General features: G+C 41.7%; 1 protein-coding gene across 3 annotated transcripts in view; it reads right to left on the reverse strand.

The window, feature by feature from the left end:
* The window catches only part of klf8 (Kruppel-like factor 8), a 39,837-nt gene extending 31,732 nt beyond the window's left edge, over positions 1-8,105 (reverse strand). Inside the window, exon 1 of one of the 3 annotated variants that reach the window (XM_012967978.3) lies at positions 7,546-8,105. In XM_012967978.3, coding sequence (XP_012823432.1) covers positions 7,546-7,566 — 21 coding nt within the window. In that variant the 5' untranslated portion in view covers positions 7,567-8,105. 3 annotated transcript variants of the gene reach the window in all.
* Between the last annotated feature and the right edge of the window lie 12,818 nt (positions 8,106-20,923).

Consider the following 20,923-nt stretch of genomic DNA (forward strand, 5'->3'; position numbering starts at 1 on the left):
CAAAAGGCTGTGCCTGCCAACACTGCATACAGGGGGGCAGCACTTGGGTGGGATGTGGGCGTTTCCTGCCAATCTCGTTCAGTGAAGGCGAGCAGGCAACTCAAGGCCCTGTACCCAATGCCTGCTAAGGGCAGGAACAGGGCTCCCTTGTGTAGCACTCTTCTCTGTACCAGGGGAGGTGGTATGTGTACTGTGTGCAACTGGATGTAATTTGTCCCCCTCTGTCCAAACAGAATTAGTAAGAACTCTTAAGAGATTTTTTAATGAACTTTCCTTTTAACGCTGCATGAAATTGTCTGTCCAACATAAAGACCACCAAAATGATTACAGAGTACCAAGGGCAGAAGGCAAGGCATGAGGTTTCCAAGATGGCAGTCACAATCTAGGGGGATGTGGAAGGCTGCCCAACAGCTTTTGTATGCTTCTGCTATGGTATTTCAGGAGACCCAGGGGCATACCAATTTATAAGGTGGTCTGAATGGTGCTCCACATTCTTGACACCTGTTCTGTAAAAACCCCAGGAGCCAAGCATTTAATACCTATAGCTAGCATAAATACATGTAACTTAAGGTGTATTTAGTATATATTTCATATACAATAATGATCTTCCATTTAACCAAACATTAACAGCCGGGACAGTTATGTTTGCAAAGCCATCCTTCTTTTTGATGGTTTTATACAAAAAAATAAAGAGCTATCATATCAGTTCGAATGAGGATATATCTGAAGTATAGTGTTGTCTATAAGTGTTCCTTAGCTAAAGTAATCTGGTTGCCTATGCTCCTAAATATAAATATGATATAGAAAAGGAATGTTCTTTACTTTTCTGGGTATGTTAAGCTCTGCCTCTCCCATTTCTCTGACCCATCTTTAGAAAAAGGGTTCCTAGGAAAGCATTTTTTTGTAAGCACGTGACTTTTTATTCAGCAGAACAGGAAGAGGTTTTTATTCTTTTCTTTCCACACCCAGAATGGCATTACTGAAAGGGATAGTGCTGCTCCATAACTCAACTGGGAAAATGACATCTATGCACAGGTAGATAGGGCTGATCTTTACAAGTCAAAGATCTGATCACACTGGGGCCCATGGAGAACTGTCAGGAGATTCAATAAGCCTTTCCAGCTAACTGATACCTGATCAAGCCCTGATTAGATCTGGTTCTGGGAGGGCATTATTTTTGCCCCCATATGCTTGCTAAAAGCATATTCAACATGCTCGCTGGGTTGCAGTACCTCTGCATTAAGGGCCATAAGGAGGCCTAAGATATTGTGCGGGTTCCCAAAATCACCAACCTTCAGCCACATTAGACTGTGCCCATTTCTCCTGTTTGCATACTACAATCTCTTTTGGCACAATCACCGGACCTACAGATCGATGTAAACACTACCACTTACTCCTAAGTATTTCATTTAGTAGAATTTGTCAATTAAAACCCTTAATGAGTGCTGTGATTTAAACTGTATACCTAGTATAAAGTAACACTAGTATAACTGTATATGTTTATTACATTCTAGCTTACACATATTGTCGTTTATTGTAACTGCTTGCATGGAATAACCCAAACTATAAAGGTAAGGAATAATCACAATTTATATTTACGGTCAATCTTCTTTACTGCTGTATGGGTCAGTTCCCTATTCAAGGAGATCATTTTACATTTCTAGTTAAAAAATCCCCAAAAATGGCATCATCCATAAAAATAAACTGTTGTGCCAAGTCAGTGATTCAGATTCAGATCGGTTGTACAATAAGAATTTGTCTGAACCATCTAAAATAAAAGTGCTACCATGTGGCCAAATCACAAACTAAATCCAGGAATCGGTGCATCCTTAATATCTATAAAGAACAATTTCACAGACTACCTATGGCACCTCCCATTCCTATGTTTAAATGGCAAGATTTAAAGAAAGAATTTGTATGAAAAAAATAGATCATAATCCTAATATACCATTTACAACTGCATTTGGACAGACCCAAAGCGCGAGGTCACTTTCTTGCCCCCAGACTGCCAGTGATATAACCAGCAGGGTGGGTGCAAAAAAATAAAGGATATGGGCAATGTGTCACTTTCCCTTTCTTAGTGGCATCAGGGCCCACAGAACACAGATTATGGTTTCTTCCAGACCAAGCCTAGTTAGTGCCTTGGATTTAATACAGAATTGCTCACAAACAGAATTATATGTTTAGTACACACTTGGGCAAGTTTACCCTAATGTCCAACTTTTTCAGTTTGCTTGTGATTTGTATTTTTCCATGTTTAGCTCTTCTGCATCTCTTTCTCTCTATCTAGGCCGGAATAAAAATAGTTGCTAGCTATAAGTGGTACGGTGGGTTGAATGGCAAAGTAAAAGTGCAGAAAAACTGTACGTTTGTAGCTTGAGGGTAAGTAATTTGAAAACCACAAACAAATCTATCAATAATTTGACAATTCACTAAAAATTATCTTTGTCTAAATAATAAAAAGTCTACTAAACTTGCCCTTTAAAATCTCTTGGACCATCTGCAGCTGGACAGACATCATTGGACTGACCTATGCCAGCTAAACACGCTAAGGAGTTATTTTACCTTGAATTTTCAAATGGGAACATTTCACTAAGACAATACCATCTACCTTTTTGAGGGTATTGAGAATATTGTTCCTGTTGTACATAGCACATGTTCATACGGTCATATCACACCCTCAAGGAAACCCTCAGATAAAAAACAAAATACATAGGAGGGATTTTGCTGAATTGTGAGACAGCTTATAAGTGGAGTGCCACATGTAGCCATTATTGGTTTATGCATTATTATCTCCCTAAAAGAACACTGTTATTTGGCACATCACATACATTCAAAAACATACCCATCTTTATACATAGTATATTCACAAACACAGACAAGCCGAGCAAGGTCTACAAATATGAGCACACAGATCAATGATCAGTTTACCCAAGAATGTAGATAGTTTGCAGAAGTAGCTTCAAACAGAGGTGTGTTAGGAAACTAAGAAATGGCAAGCTACCAATAATATACTAATAAACATAATTTTATCTACTCTTAATTTCCCTCTAGTTACTATTCGGGGACCTTGTAGTTGCTATGCAAGCAAGCAATGCCTCTAATCAACTAATCACTAAACCTATGTCAGCCCAACTGTAGCAGAACATGCTGGGGGCCCACCACCTTTCAAGAAACAGCAGATGGGGCAATAATTTTTTGTCACAGGGTTTCTGTACCAACAGGCTGGTAAGGCAGCCCTATACAAATAATAGAGGTCGTACATTTACATATGGATGACTGAATATGCATCTATTCAAACACATGCTGAACACACTAAAATGCAGATAGATTTTGTTAAAATGTTTTTTTTAAGGTTCTTAGTTGTTGTTTGTGAATGCAACAAACAAAAATGCAGATCTGTATGCTTATGGTTATATTCTCGCAGAATAATATGGAATTACGCGCTCAAACCTGCACCTCTAATAGATGTCAATTGCATAAAATTTTAATGTTTATGAGCCTTTAGGTTCGCTTTATCATATTAGCCAGTTAGAATAGTTCTACACTAAAGTTGTCCAACTTGTAGACCTTCTGATGTTATACAACAAACCAAAATATCCCTCTGGTAATTAAAGCCGGGTGAGGATTCACAGGAACACCACCACCATGCTAAACTGTGGCCTTGTTTCCATATTTTATAGTGGTAATAAACACATCAAACATTGTGATTACCCACTTAGATCTATGGTATATATGGCTTTTTGACCACTATAGGCTACTCAAGGAAAACCAACAGTTGTCTTCCATTTAATAGAACAAGAAAGGGGCTGCATATGGCAGATGCTGACACCAATAAGAAACCCCAAAGCAAGGTATCCCAATATCTGCCACTGCCAAGGTATGCCATAGGTCTGAGCAAGTGCTAAATTATGTGAGAAAGTAAAGATCTTAGAATTTACAAATGTGATACACGTCCTCCGGGGTTTATTTTGAGGGGTTGAACGTGACAGACTTTTGTCTTTTTTCAACCCATATTAACTATGTAAGTGCGTTCCACAACTTTTGCCCGCTTGTGTTATAGAATTTGTGAACATGAGTACACTGTTTAGTGGGATATTATAATCACATAATTATTCCTTTTATAATAATTCATTTTAATTTTTTTTTTTTTACACAAGATTTCAAAGAGTTCTGTTATAGTTTAGGGCATAGGCACGCGGGACTTTTTGTCCCCCTCACCATCCCACCACCAGTAAAGTAAATCGCCAGTGAAAAGACATATGCATTGTTTCCTGTTCCAAAGTTGCCACATATGAGGGAAGTTTGGCCTACTTTGCAACTCATATATGTTTTCCCTCCGGCAATTTACATTACTGCCAATGGTAAGGAAACTGGGGACATTTTGTCACCCCCAGTAGCGAAGATTTATCGCGGGTGACAAAATATCCCATGTGCCAGGGCCCTAAGGGCAAAAATCGTATAACCCACTTCTTTCTGCCTGTCTTTTGTAGCCAGCCAGAGAGAAGTGGATCAGCTCCTATACCAGGTTTAGCTACACATAGTTGTGCTAAGTGCAGCTATACAGAGCAGAGATTGGCCCAAAACTGTGAAACCATGTTTTTTGGGCCAATCTCTGCTCCACTCTGTTCGGTGTAGTTGCAGTCAGGTACTGCCTCTCAGTGCAACTAAACCTGGAAGTGTATAGATCCCCTTCTCTCTGCTTAGCTACAAAACGCAGGCGGAGAGAAGCGGGTCATATGCTTCATGTGCCCTTGCTCTTACAGTGCATCTGTTTACAATACCTCAGCCAAGTCTTCATATACATTTTCATTCATCGTTTTATGTCAGCCACAGGCATTTCAAGGAGCAGCACAGTAAGGCCACAGACAAACATGCCTGTCAGTGCAAATATGCAGAGCAGCTGATAAGATCGCATTCGCTTTTCTTTGCCACCAACAAAACGCAGGCGGAGAGAAGCAGACAGTACGCCACATGTGGCTGTGGCCTAAATGTTTGAGACATTCTGATAAAGGGTATTTAATCCTGCTTTGTCAGTATATCTTAAAGCAACATAGTATTCAGTTGTTCTACAGACAGTAAATAGAAATAGTCAAGTGAGCAGCAGGAAATAGAATCCCCAAGCACAAAATAATGATGACACTGCACCTTTAAATCATTCCTTGCCAGTGTTTGACTAGGAGTAGAAGTGCTACAGGTAAGGCAATTGCTAGGCAAAGCATTTTTTCCAAAGCATAACCCTTATGTCAGAAATAAAGATTCTACATAATTGGCAGAGTGCCACTTTCCTTGCCAATAATGTTGAAAGTATGGCTGCAAATGGGTTCTAACAAAAAATTGTATTAAGTGCTGCAGACATTAAGGGGCTCATTCAGGCCTGTTCAGGCCTATATTTGTGATTAGCCAGGTCTAAATTTTGTTATAACTGACATTGGCATTAAAAGATTGCACACAAACAAGATCCACTTGGTTGCATGGAGTCTAAGTCGGACCCGAGTGCCCTGCATCTCTATGAAGGTGTTTGGATACCCAAATCCAACTTGACTTGCACAATTGTTGCAGCATGCTTAATGCCTTCCAAGACTCACAGCCAAAATGCATTATGTTTTAAAACCCATAAAAAACATCTAGGGACATGCAACCTACTGTAACCAACCCCAAATGTAGGTATAATCAGTCTAGCGCAAATTACAGTAACAACAGTTAAGGTCCCCATACACCGGCCGATTGTAGCTGCCGATATCGGTCCCTTCGACCGATTCAGCAGATTATTGGCCCGTGTAGGGGCAGGAACGAGGGACATGCCCGACTGATATCTGGCCTGAAATTGGACAGATATCGATCGGGCAGGTTAAAAGATTTAGTCGGGTCGGGGGCCACATCAGCTCGTTGATGCGGACCCCGAACCGACTGCCCCATTGCCGCTATTATAATTCAATTGTTTGGCCCCAGGGCCAAACGACTGAATTAGCCTACATGTTCCCCGATATCGGGTGAAGATCCACTTGTTAGCAACCTCGCCAAGAGAGAGGATCTTCACGTGTATGGGCACCTTATGTCTGACAGGTCACCACAGAGCACTTTAATTATGCACAGGAGGACAATGGTAGTCAGATGTTGTTTGCACCTTGTTTAAGTCATTTTCACATATGTAAACATATGGAAGTTCTAAAGCGCAGTATGTTTCTCCTTATAGACATATACCAGCGCAAGTCTGTCTATGCATAAGCGTGCACTGAATATTTCAGACTGAATGTAAAGTGTTTATAGATGCAGCAGAATGCCAGTACCTACGTCTGATAGTAACAACAAGCTGACTCCTTGCAGATGATGCAGGTAGAGACATTATTCTGCATCTACATGCACTGAACTTTGGGCTGTAACCTTTAATACTGCCAGTGTGAATGCCATATCTTCTCATGCAGCTCAGTTAGTTGTATGAGCATCCGTGTGCCAACGCGCTATATATATATATACATATATATACATATACACATATATATATATATATACACACACATATATATATATATATATATATATATATATATACACACACACATACGTCTTTAATGCACTTATAGGGAACTAGTATTCTCAAAGGACCCTGCTGATGAAAGCAATGCACAGAACTCAAACGGTGTCTCTGAAGTTGTACTTACTTAGCCAGACTCCCACTATACTAGTTCCTCCCCCTTCTCTGGGTGTGTCGGCAGCACACGCCTATGCATTGCAGCACCCATCCTGTGTGGGTGCCCTAGGTGCAAGCTGCAAAACTGCAGTTTCGGTGCATGTGTGCGCATTTTTACATAAGAGGAGGCGCTACACACCTAGGGTTCAGTGATCTGTAAGAACAAGCCTGGAGGGGCTTTGGCAGAACTGTGTACAAGTGAACCATAGGCTATCCCACTGCAATAGGTGCATCTAGGGATAGGCTTAGCCTTAAGCTGGCCTTTAACACTTTATTTATCAATATTCTATACACACTAGCCCTTTTTCGCTTCACCACTGTTGCAAGAAATACACGCACATATCTACAAATATATTGGGGCTTAACATTGAACTGCCAACGCATGAGTGATGTGATTTTAATACATTAATAACAAACTTATTAATTGTTCATATCCAGAAAGTGAATGCTTATTCTGATCAGCAGCAGTTGGTGTATATAGCAGAGGACTTTCTCATTCGAGGAGGCCAGTATTATCTATTTTCTGAGGCAGTGAACCCCTCCCCCTTGGTTACCTGCTGTGTCTAGCCAATGCAGCCAGTTCCCTCCTTTTCAGGGAGCACTGTCTCTTTAAGAGGGAGCAAGATGGAGTCTTACGTAGGATCAAGCCCAGATCCTATACAAATTATAAGGAGTGGGGGGCACCTCTGCCTGTACCAATGCACCAGGGAGGGGGGGGGGGGTGTTGCACTAAAGCCCCTCGCTCGGTCTCCCCGCATACTCACTGACTATGAGGGCAGTGCGAGTGGACGGGCTCAAATATTGGGGAGAGGGGGGTGAATGGGTTTGGGTACTTTGCAGGTGATGGTACTTACCGAGTGGGTCTCTGTATGCATCCCCCGCTTCTCCGTGCTCTATTCGCGTTTCCTCTGCGGGACGCGGGCAGGGTATATAGTGCGGGCAGGGTATATAGTGCGGGCAGGTTCCTGTAGTCTCTCTCCGCAGCAGCAGCACCCACAGGGTGTGTTCTTGGGCTGGGCCCCTCAGCATACACAGTACGTAGTGTATATGGGCTAGCGCCGGCACTAGCTTCCTATGTGGTGCCTGGTATAGGGAATGTGTGTATGCTCTGGCGCCCCCGCCTTCTCTGGGTGTGTTGTGGGGTGGGGTCTTCCGCCCCCGGTAGTCCTCGTTAGGGGGACTCTATAGGGTAAATGTATTTTGGGGCGGCGGGGGGTTTTATGCGCTCTATACCATCTCATCAGCCCGCTCGGCTCTATCTGCTCTCCTTCCTCTCTGTTTTCTCACACTCCTCCTCTCCTCCCTAACCACACCCTGCGGCTCCACCCCGCTCCCTGATGGCTGTCAGCGCCGCGCTGCTGGGGCCACCTCTCGGGCTGTGTGGGGAGCAGTCGGGGGCGGAAGGCATCGAACCGGTTTATGGCTCTGGGATGTGCAACCTGCCGCTTATTAAGGCCATAGCTCAATTACAGTTCCCTGCATCCCCGCAATCCCCAGCGCGGTTGTGGGTTAGCAGAAAGTTGTCCATCAGCAAGCAGGGAGCCTTACATGGGCCAAAGCCTGGCTAAGGGGGCTCCAAACGTTCTGTGGCCCCGGCAGTTTTAGGTGGGAATCCTTAGTAGTATATAATGGTACTGGGTTATCATGGGGGCAATGAAAAATGCTTGGCCCCTCTGAGAATAGTCACATGATGCCAGTGCCTAACTAGAACTTACTGGGCCCCAAACTTTAGGATTAACGTTTAATAACTTCTAAAGAAGACATATTGGATAAATGGGAAAAATCCTAATTTTGTAGGCAATTATGAATAATATACGGTGCTGGTTTCACTTTGTGCTAAAAATTAATCCTATCTAAAAAATAGCCCCTTTATTGGAGCTCCCTATAGATCCTCTCAGTTCTCTGATCATGTTTGAAGTGAAGGGTGGGCGTGTCCTAACGGTCTGTGCCAGAAGATAGCCAATCACAGCCCTGCAGTCACACAAGCACAGGCAGGCTTCAGTTCCCTATCAGGTCAGCCTACATGCTGGTTGGTTCCTATCCTACAGTGCAGTGTACTGAGATCTGCTGGCCCCTCTGCACATCACTTATTGCTCAGAAGGAGTGGGAAGAATAAAACTGCAGTTTATGGGTCCTTGTTTGAGCCACTTAGCTGCTCTTGCCTGCAAAAAATAAGTCCCCATGTTACAATGTGGGTCTGAGTCTCATAGGGTCCCACTATAAAACCTGACAGTCTGGGCCCACTCTTACAGCAACCAGATATATATATAATGCCAAATAGTATAGGTATTTATAAAGTCCTACAGTGGAAATAAGGTTGGGCTGTCTAAGGCAGTAGCCCCAATGCCGCTTTCTCATCTGCTCCGATCTTAATTTTTGGCCTTTTTGAAAAAAACATGGCTCTAAAAGTTACCAGCTTTTTGCTGCCCTTGGTAATTGGGCGCTCATTGGCAGGAGTGAGCCTGCTGGGCTGTTGGGAATTGTCATAGTCTAAGGTCTTGGCCCACTGGGAGATCTTCTTGTACCAACAACAAAACTGTAACCTCATAGAGCAATAGTTTTTGGCCCCCATTTGAAAGCTGCATAGAGTCAGCAAAAAAGGCAAAAGATTAAAAACAACAGAAAAGGGGTTTCTGAAGGACAGTCAAAAAGTTGCTTAGAACTGGTCGTTCCATAACATAATAAAAGTTAAGTTAACCACCCCTTTTTTAGTCAAGATGCAGAATTTCAAAATGAATGGTGGTCCTCTGAGCACATATGAGTTCTGTGTCATTCAGTGCCCAACATACCATTGGCACATTCTCAGTGTAGGAGGTATAATTAACTTTATTAATGCTGGCTTGATATTCTTGGTGCTTATTGGATGAGGTTTATGAACCAGGTTGAACAAAGAGTGTCATGCTTTGACTGCACTCTCGCCCCTCTCTGTTCAGTCTCGTTCAGGAGCCTTGTTCTTCCAGCACCAAGCACAATAAATGTGCTTCAGTCTGGGACCAGATACTAAAAATAAATATAGCAAGTGGCAGGTATTGGCTGTAAACCATGCCTTCCCAACAGTTTCCGCCAAATGCCCTAAGCTAAACAGATTTTTAAAATGTGTATAATAAGCACAAATTTACTTTTGCATATTTTTCTCAGTAATGCCTGAATTAGCTTTTTACCATTTTTTTTACTAGTGCCTGACCAATGGATCTCTTGTTGAAGTACAGCTCCTACCACCCCAAGCAGTTACAAGCAGAGGCTGCCATCAGGGGGATACAGTCAGTACTGCCGTCAGGGGCCCCAAGTGTGTGGGTTATGGGCAGGTGGGTCAGGGGCTTGGTCATGTTTGCACATTTGCACTCATTGTTGGATGAGTCTTCCACCACAGGGGCTTAGGTGACCTGTGAGCTAATAATTGGGACCCCATGACTCCTGATGACTGCCCTGGGCCCAACCCCAAAAAAACAGCGGTTATAGGTAGGAATATTGGAGAAAATATCAGTGACCTACACCACAAGTTCACCTCTTGTCTGTGCAAATATGGCAGATTCTGGACAGAGACTCTCTGAGACTTTCTGTGGGATTATATGACAAAATGGTGACAATGACCCTAATGGTTTGTATCACTTTTGCCTCGTCTGCAGCTGCTTATCTTCCTTAGGTTTACCATCACTACGTGTTGTTAAAGGACAATGAAAGGTTAATATAAATTAAAAGTAAGTCTAAAGGCATTCTTTCAAAGTACTTACTGCATATCTAAATTCCCAGATCCCTGCTTGCTTCTCTGAGATATGGTGCTGGCAGCCTACAGCAGTGTGAAGACTACAGTGACATCACTGAAATCTCTCTCCCCTTCCTGTAGGCTGCTTTCCTATTCTCTGAGGGGGTGCGCCGGCAAGGGTCGGGTCTGGGCTGACCCTGTATTTGGATATTTAATGCGATGGTGGCTCAGTGGACATATGCTTATGTAATTATCATGCATATCATTAGGGACAATGGGGAATTTAAGAGAGCTCACAACAGTTCACCCAAGTGGGTCCTTCTAGTTGCAAAACTAGATTTTTCAGTGGAATGCAAGATCTCATCGTCTAGCCTACCCTTTTATCCACCCTGTGCCTAGCATCAGCTTACTGGGAACTGCAAAGAGGGTTCCAATACCAGAGCCTTTCCCACTTTTCTGTTAATGGCTTAATCCCTTTGGTTCTCCCCCTAGCGGTGACATACTGGAAGGGAGGGTCTCAGCTCACCTAACCCTGGTTGTCATCATTTTTTAAGCAATGCCAATATATTACCACAGTGCTTTACAGATATTATTTATCATTCACATCGGTCCCTGCTCCAGCAGAGATTACAATCTAAGGACCTATCACATTCACAAAAGGGTATATTTTTGAAAAAGTCAATTATACCTGCTTTTTCTGTTTTAGGATTATGAGAGGAAATTCCTTGCAGGTAGTGCCAAGGCCTGAATCAAATTCAGAGCACCAGAGTGAACCACTGTATTTACCCTGTTTTATTATATTTGTTTTTTACCCTATTAGTAGTTTGCTATTTGTGGGGGGCACTTGTAGTGGAACCAGTCATGAAACATGCTTTTTATTGGCCATATTCTTACATGAGCTTACATGATGTACTGTGCTGACCTTTTTTATACGTGCAAAATGTCTTTTACTGTACATAGTAAAAAAAATACAGTTTTTTAGACCATAAAGGTGCACATACATGTTAAGATCTGCTCGCTTGGCGACCGATATCCCCACCTACGAGTGGGCGATATTGGGAAAATGTAGGCTAATTCGATAGTTTGGCCCTGGGGCCAAAAGATTGAATTCTCATGGCGGCAATGGCACAGGGATCTGAATCTTTTAATCTTCAGGCCAGATATCGGTCGGGTATGGCCACAGTTTCTGCCCCTACAAGGGCCGTGTATGGCCACCCAAAGGCACACCAGCTTAGTGTACTGGCCACTGGGTAAGTGAATAACAGTAACTGTGTTTGAATACATACAGTAGCCTCAACCCTTTTCTCACAGATTGTCTATAAAGTGGTTAAATCAACACTATGGGGCACATTTACTAATCCACGAATCCGAATCACGAATGGGAAAAAATCGTATTGGAAAAAAAAAATTTCGTAAGATCGCAAATATCACGAAAATGCTTAGGAAAAAATCGTATTAGTCACGATAATATCGTATCGGCGATCCGAAAGTCCCGAAATTTTCGTACCGAACAATTGTAAACAGCGGTAAAACCTTTCCGATTTTTTCGTGCAAACGTCCGAAAAAGTCGTGCGGCGTACGAAAAAGTTGTGCGGACGCCCGAAAAAACCGGCGAAAATACGCTCGCATGAACGCTCGTGCGTTCGTGCTTTTGTAAATGTGCCCCTATGTGTCAACACCAATAGCCTTCTATGGCTTGTTTGTATAAAAGGCATACAGCTTTTTCATGAAACTATCTACTGGATTGGCCAGTGTAGCTTCTTTAGGGGGTGCATTCCTCTGCTTTAATACTCTCACTGTAAAGACCCATTCACAGCTGGAGATTCTGTTTCCTTTCTGCCAATCACAAAGGATACCATTGTGTCCTCTGGGAAGACCTGTTATTGAATGGTTCCCAGAGTTTGCCTGTTCCCTTAATATTTCCTTTTAAGTTCCAAATATGGACCTTTAATAATGTCATTTATGTGAGTAGAAATCCAATACTCTACGGCATATTTAACATAAGGTCTTGCTAGTGTTTTACTAAAAGCAAACCAAAATATACTTCCTGTTCTTGACTCTTGTCACTTTTTCCTGTCAACAGACCCTGCTTCAGGCCAGATGGTATTGTTCCAAGTTGTCATCGTGGTTTAGCCATGCAGAGAAAATTAGGTCTCCATAAAGCCTGCATTCCTGTTAGGAAATAGAATTGTAAGTAACAAAATGGCATCTGACACCCATGTAGTTGACAAAAGTTGGGTCTTCATTACATGCCAGTCACACACCAGCTTTTCAGCAAGCAAGGCTACTTGCAGATGTCTCACAAAGACCCTCTAAACATGGATGGAAAGAGAAAGGTAGAGGGGTGAACAGTGAGGAAACTGTCTAGTTATAACAAACGCCACCCCCTGGCCAGTATATTACTAGCCAAAAGTATTAATATTGACAATAAGTTGCAGAAAGAGAAAGGCCAGTATGTTTCCAGAAAGCAGGTGACATTATTTATTACAGCATATCTTTAGCACTGTATTGCTGGTCTGTTTGGGGTTATTATACACATTAGGTATTTTTCACATTTAGCATCAGGTCTGGACTGGGATTTAAAAAAGGCCCTGGCTTTTCCAGTACAAAGATGCACAAACAGCCCATGACCAGCCTAATAAATAGTGAATTTATGCAGCATCTTACACAAGCCCCTCCAGAATTTGCCAGAACCCACAGACTGCAAGTGTAGGCCTGTTTGGCACTGATTTACTGGTTGTGGTAATATACACACAACCTATTGCACTATATTGCTTGTTCACTTGGTTTAATAAGAATCTTCTGCTCTGCTCTATTTCTGGACTATAAAAAACCGTGCACATAACAGTTACTATGTACTATTTTAAATCTAATACCCACTCGTGTTCTCATCTACTGCAGGCAGCCCAGGCATTTCTGGGAAGAATTAGACAATATTTCCTAATGTTCTGTATGACAAGCTGATTAAGGTTACACTCACAAAAGTTGGTTTATGATGGTGCCCTTTGGAGTTCCACAGTAACTAGGTATACTCTAGCACACCTGTTAGCACACCAACACTGCACCCAGTTAGTCCATTGGTCACACGTTCACAAATTCTAAAAGAACTTTATGATTTGAAGTGTGGGCGACCGGGGGCCCTGCTGAGTGATCCTTGCAATAAAACTGGTGCAATTGCACCACAGTTGAGTGTCCAGAAATCAAAATCAGACTGACTTATGATCCATTTGTAGGTAAATGTATTGGGTCATCAGCCTGGAACTGTGCGGACCCAAACACTAGCCAGTTCTTTGGATCAGTGCAACTAATGTGGCCTATTTACAGTTGTCCAGTAGAATGATTGGACAGCTATCCTGCAGCATAAATCATCTGTGACCAGCTTAAGTGGGTTCAGTTGCAGAACCCATTTAGTGCCTATCAATCAGTCAGTGATATAACACAACCACCCACCCCCAGCTGAGCAAGCATGTGTGTTTTTCTGTAGTGGTGCATATATTCTCTATTGCCACATGGTCTGTCGGGGGACACATGCACATAGTACTTTTCTTGTATTGTTGTCTGCTGCTAGCCTCTTCTATTGTACAAGATATAAAACATGTGACATTTTAGACATATTCCAGTCTGCCCAGGATTGATTCGGTAACACCCCATGCCTATTCAGCGCTGCAATTATGCACTTTCATGTGAAAGTAAAACATTTGGGAGCTATGCACTGCTGCACTACACAGCTAGAGTAACATTTCTGTTTGTATATTTAGAACTTTACAAGCTTGATTAACTACCGTAACCACATAGTAAAGAAATTCTAAAACTGGCTCATTTAGTTTATTTTGCCTTTCAGGCCAGTGCTATAATGGTCTCTTATAGGCACATAATTGTATGCTGACAGGAAGAAGACATCTCATCAAGTGTTGATTATTCCCCCTAAATTTTATTTTTAAAATCTAAACCTGGGGGCATAAAGGGGACGTTTTCACAATTATATAGGGACAGATTTCTGACTGCCTTATATTGGTAATAATAGCTACCCTATTTTATTATATTATACGATAGATTTTTGCTTAATTTTTTCATTCCTGCTTGCAATTGCAAGGGTGTTAGAGCTCGGTACAGGCTGACCAGTTGGGTCAGATTATCCTCAGGTGGCTATTCAGTAGCCATTAAAAACCTGGCTGGTCAGACAGACACAGAAGAATGGTTTATGAAATAAACACACAGTAGTCTATGAGCCTGTGCACATTGCTGTCAAACATAAGGTCTGTAAACTGTTTACTGTTGCTGGAAGCTTTTTTTCTGATCTGTTTATGGAAGAAAACTGCTTTTGTTTTTCATCTACTACTGCCAGCTAAATAAAAAGACATTTTTCTTTTAAAGGCTTTTGCTGCCCTGGCATTTACTCTCTGGGAGTCTGCTATACTCAGATGTCAGCCACACCTAGTTGAGCACCTCACACTAACACAATAGTGAAATATTAGCTAGTGGGGAGTGAAGTAGCCAAATCACAGTATCCAAGGAGAAGATCGATACAAGGCATTATAACCCCAGGCAGCCTCATGTGCAAGAAGTATACAAGTGGGTAATAATAAATACTGAATTCCAGTATTGAGGATCCTAGCACCAGAGAGCTGCCCACACTTACCTTCCTTTATACAAGAGACTGACCTAAATCAGGGACCCCAAAATGTGTGGTGATTATTTAAAAGTGGGAAGGGTGGATTAAGTCTGTATTCATGGTTGGATGGATCAAATGTGTGCCCTAAATTGTTCCAATTATCCATTGTAAATTGCTGGGAAATATGGGATGGATCTTTGTAGGAATGTGTTCAGTAAACCAATAAATATGTTATAATTTTCTACAATTTCTTCTATAAGACTTGCATTTTGTTTTAAAGTGATCTTGTCCTTCATTACAAGGCAATTGTTTGCTGGCCCTAGCTGCTGCAAATCAACAATGCTTGCTGAAATAAAGTCTTTTATTTACACATGCTATTAGATCCTTCCCCATCAATGATTCACTGAACTTTGACTGGTTAAGGATATAAATAGCAGGCACTTTTTTAAATCGCAAATGGATAACCTTGCATTTATCTGAACTGAATTTCACTGGCTACTGATACAGTCGTACACTGCTACTCTCTGCACATGATTCTTCAGCTAAATCTCTACCTATACAATATATAGAGAGAGACAGAGAACAGCAGAGAGAATTCCCAAAATCAATAGACATTATACAGTTATTAATTATGTGTGATTGTATTAAGAGCCTTCATTAAATCCAAGCAGAGCACATCTACTGCATCATGACTGTCCAGCATTCTTCATACTTTCCTGATAAAAAGCAAGAACATTTGTTGTGTTACTCTCTGTTGTGTAACTCTACTTCAGTCATGTGCATTTCAGCTTATAGTCTTTTCCCTTCCAAACAAACTCAGATATACCTTTTCTCAAGAAAAATCCTTCAGGGCACTGCACTGCCCTCGGTTTGCTTAGTTTGCTCCTCTCTCCTCCTCCCATCATCTCTCTCTTCCCCTCCCAACTGTGCTGTAATGTGAGCTACCAGCAGCCAGATCAGCAGCTTGCAAGTTACAGAGACACATATGCCATAATGTTAGCTTTTTAAGTAATTTCTTCCAATAATTTATACTGCATCCTCCCTATTTAAACCACTCACACAAGGTATAACTTTAAATATTAAGGGGGCCCTATTATCAGACAAGTTCATAAATAAAGAACAGAGTATGGACATAGGGCTACAGATTTTATAGGCATCTTTTAATGCCACTGACAAGCCTGAAGATCCTAACCCAAGACAAAATGGTCTGGTAGAATTCTATCCACATGGTCAACAGGAGTCAAAGTGTATTTTATGGCATATAATCACTGTGGAAACCTTGAACTTATATTTGCCCATGAAAAAAATTTAATGTTTCGAGGTTTAGAGAGAAGGTTATTTACTTCCAGTTTGAAAATAATGATTTCATGCTGACATGAAAGTTTAAGTTTCAGATTAAGTTTCCTTAGCAGTTCTGCCTTACGTTATAGCTGAGATTCTAGCTTACTTTATAAGTGAGTATAAATAACATTTAAGAACACAGTGAAACCATATTAAGAATAAAATCTCCATTTTTCAATTAAAAAAACGAAACATTAATTCCTTAATAAGTTCCTTTGATGACTGCATATGTTCATGTATACCATGCAATCCATCTGTGTTATACCATATTGCTGGTGACCTGTGCATGGTTACATATCAAATGATATCCCTCATTTATCTATGAAATTGCATTAAAATCAGTTGACACGGGACCAGCCCCATTAAGTTTTACTCTCGGGCTGACTTGTGGCTTTCGAATCAGTAGCACATGATGTGCCTGTTAGTCTCATTAGAATCAAGTTGAATGCAGTCTTTTTAATCAGACAGTTGTAAATGCAGAATATGTGCAAAAACCAATACACTTAAGGGTTTCAGATTAACAGATCCCATACCTTTAATACACTATTTATTCCTCTTTACAGAGCGCTGGTAAGGCCATATCTAGAATATACTGTGCTCTTTTGGTCTCCAGTGCTTTAACTGGTATGCGCTTGCCTGGATCATATAATAATCTCTCTAATGCTTAATTTACCAGTGAGTCCTTCCAGCAGACACACGAGCACCCACTCCAGTTAGAAGAAAAGAGGATCCATCTTACCATGTGAAAAATAATTCTTGACAGTGGAAAATTCTTAGGTGAAAAATACAGTGGAATTCTTCAGTGGCAGATATATTAAATAGCTTCAAGAAGAGAGCTTTGTTCATAACAAGGTGAAAGTGAGGGGAAGAACAGGATTAGGCACAACATAGCATCACCTGTATAGTGTATTACTTAACATGGGAACAACAAAGCTACAGCAGGGAATTCAGGGCTATACTTTGCATTTAACAGGAACATCATTGTGATGATTAGCTGATCACTTTAGAAATCTCTCCACAGAGATTACTGTAGATGTAAACTACGTATCTGAACTCATAAGAAATCATTAATATAATCCCTGTGCTGTTACCAAGGCCACACTGAGAAATTGAATAATGCCCATAATAAGCAAGAATAAGGCTGCCGGTGCCCACATGATAAAGGTATGGAGCCCCTATCTCCTACTATGTGGCAATGTACTAATGTTGGCAAAGCACATCTAAAATAAGTTGCATAAATATCACATATGCAGCTCAATGCACAATGGCCATTTTAATTGCCCCAATCCACCAACTGATCAAAGCAACCTTCTGCCCGGGCATCTCTTGCATATACAGAGCTTTACTATGGCTCACAGTTTTGTCTGTGTGCCAGTTTTTCTGTGCTTATAACTTGGCAGAGAAGGTGATACAGAGTAGGTAATATATAGTGATCATCCCAATTTCAGCTTGCTATAAACCACAGCTACTGTATGTAATAATTGGCTGTTCTTAGATCTGTAGTATTCTTTCAATTACAGCGACACCATGTGGTAAAAGATGGAAGTGAACACTTGTAGCATTCTGTTTTTAGGACTCAGATACAGAACCAAGCAATAAATTAATGTATGAATGTACAGTACCACAAATTATTCGTTCTGCAAAAGAAAAACGACAGTACCCAGCTGTAGGCTAGGAATAACCAAATCCATGAGTTAATGTTAGTAGTGTGCCATTTACAAACCCCATGTATTATGGTGAGTGTGTGCTTCCCTGCCTTCAGTGTTTCCTGTGTTTCGAATGGGGTATCTTATTAAATGGGGTGCGAGTCATTTCCCAACAAAAACTTATCCTTATAGTGTTCACACCATTGACTGTGGCCCAAACCAAATGGGGATCCAGTGAGCATGGCTAGTTCCTTTTCTCCTCTGTTTTTCTTCTTTTTCCCGCTTTCTTCTTTACATTCTGTTATTTCATTCTGCACATTTTCACCTTTATTTTTTTAGTGTTAATCACTTCCAGTATGTTCCCTTCCATTCAAATGATCCCAGCTGAACCATTTATGCAAGGAAGTTGCATTGTGCTTATGCCCGACAAGCAAACAACATATTGGCATGTTGATCAGTTGAATTTGACAGCTATTTAAATTACCTGCTGTTTTGCCAAACCCTGCTTAATTCCCTAATTACATTGCTGCCTTGTATGTAAGCACTAGGTATTAGTAGGGAAAAAGCCTCACTTGAGCTAATCTATAGGGTTGTGGTCCACAAAAATGATATCTGCAGGGGATTCAGCCTGTTGGATACTGGATCTGAGTTTAGCCAATTGCACATGCATACCTCCCAACATTTGAAAAATGAAAAGAGGGACAAAAAGGCTTGGCGCGCGCGCAGCGCGGCAATTTTTTTCACCACGCCCACTTTTGTGACCACGCCCCAATTACCACACCCCATTAAAAAAAAATACTCCTTTTATATAGATCAAATGGCGGGAGCAGACGAAAATGTGCTATACCCTCATACTGAATGACCTAAGGAAAACAATATAGCAACTCCTACATTAAAATACAAATATAGAGAGAAGGCAGTCAGTTATAAGTGAGTTATAACTAAGTACCAGTTTTGCCCCCCCATACACAGTAGCCCCCCAATACACAGTACCCCCTATACACAGTGCCCCCCAATACACAGTGCCCCTATACACAGTAGCCCCCAATACACAGTAGCCCCCAATACACAGTACCCCCAATACACAGTAGCCCCCCATATACAGGTGCCCCCCATACACAGTGCCCCTATACACAGTAGCCCCCCATACACAGTACCCCCCAATACACAGTAGCCCCCCATACACAGTACCCCCCAATACACAGTGTCCCCTATACACAGTAGCCCCCCCATACACAGTGCCCCCTATACAGCTTACGCAGTACCTCCCATAGGTGCTCCGCTTTTGTCTGCGGCTTCGTTATGCCTCTCCTTGTGCAGCGCGACAGGCCCTTTTATAAGGTTGCGCCCCGCACGTAATGACGTCACACCCACAGGCGCAACCTTATAAAAGGGCCTGTCGCGCTGCACAAGGAGAGGCATAACGAAGCCACAGGAGAAGCATGAATGTCCGGCTTCAGCCAGCGCATCCTGCTGTGATGGATAGTTCAATGAATGTCCCGCAATGCGGGACATTCATGGAACTATCCGGGACAGCCTGATGCGCCATAAAAAGCGGGACTGTCCCGCGAAAAGTGGGACAGTTGTGGGGTATGAACATGGGGTGAATTAAGATGGCCGTAGATGAATGTACCAATTTTGATCTTTTCTGCAACCAATGGTGGACCAAGATCATTTGTTCCCTCCATTGATGTTCAGGGCTGAATCGCCAGATATGGAGATAGAAACAATAGCGATTCTACGTCCACCTGCCAATTCAGCCCTAAATGCAGATATAGGGCTGAATCAAAATTGGCGAAGGATCAAAATCGACGAGACAGCCGATATACAAAGCTTTTCCGATAACGGTTGTTTAGTCGATTCGCCGTTTTGCCCCCCCCCCCCGACATAGCAGCAAAATACTCTATGTTCAGATAAAATCATCCATTTTCAATGTATTCAAAAACTCTATAGTATATCCAATGTATGCTAAAGAACTGTCTGTTTGGGTGGAGACTAGCTCATTAATAAAGACGTTAGTAGAAACAACCTTGGCTTTTTTCTCACTCTGTGTATTGAGAACGGTTAGGGCTCATTTCAGAATGTTGTACAAAGTGCAACAGTAATTAGTTCGGCACACCCCTTACAGAATTCCATAGGGTGCATTCAATTCCTCAGGTGCTTCCAGGCAAAATCCATAGACCTCCATGCAAGGAAGGGGCATACCGGCAAATGCCTTTAACACATTAATTCATGTATGAGCTTGAGAACAAATTTATTTTAAATAATAAGATTTGGAATGAACGTATTTTGTATTATTGGGCTATGTTGACAATATCTTTTTCCAACTACCTAGGGGTGGAAATCTTACTCAGCAATTATTAAAAAGGGAGGCAGTTTGGATTAAAAATTAGATTCTATTTCTCCTCAGGGTTTAAATGAGAGTTTTAGCTCATGTTTTTTTTTTTTATAAATTATGTTTTATGTGAGATGGTTGCGTGGGACCGTGGCCGAACAGTGCGGCCGAGATGGGGTTAATGGGTCACATGGCAGTAATGCATGATTTGTTATTTAATGAATAACCTGTTCACATGTGTGTATTTCACCTGAAGAAGGGGGTATTCCCCAAAGGCTTGTGCCAAATCTTTCTGCAATAAATGTGTTAAAGGCATTTGCCGGGATATTCTGGTGTGCTTCTTCCTTGTATGGTGGTGTACAAAGTGCTACATCCAAAATTGCAAATTTTGTTTAAACCTCATTGCAGCATTTCCCCCCAGAATTCCAGCACAGTTTTGGGTGCCCACTAACTAAGTTCCATCTGCTACAACTTGCACACGATGTACCAATGCAAAAGCAAATCAGCAGCCCCTTTGCATGGAGTTGCAGTACTTGGTTTTAGAGTGGGGATGCACCACTCTTGGCACACAAGTCAGCCCAGAGATGCAACCTGC

The sequence above is a fragment of the Xenopus tropicalis genome, chromosome 8 (genome assembly GCF_000004195.4).
Source record: "Xenopus tropicalis strain Nigerian chromosome 8, UCB_Xtro_10.0, whole genome shotgun sequence".
Lineage (NCBI taxonomy): Eukaryota > Metazoa > Chordata > Amphibia > Anura > Pipidae > Xenopus > Xenopus tropicalis.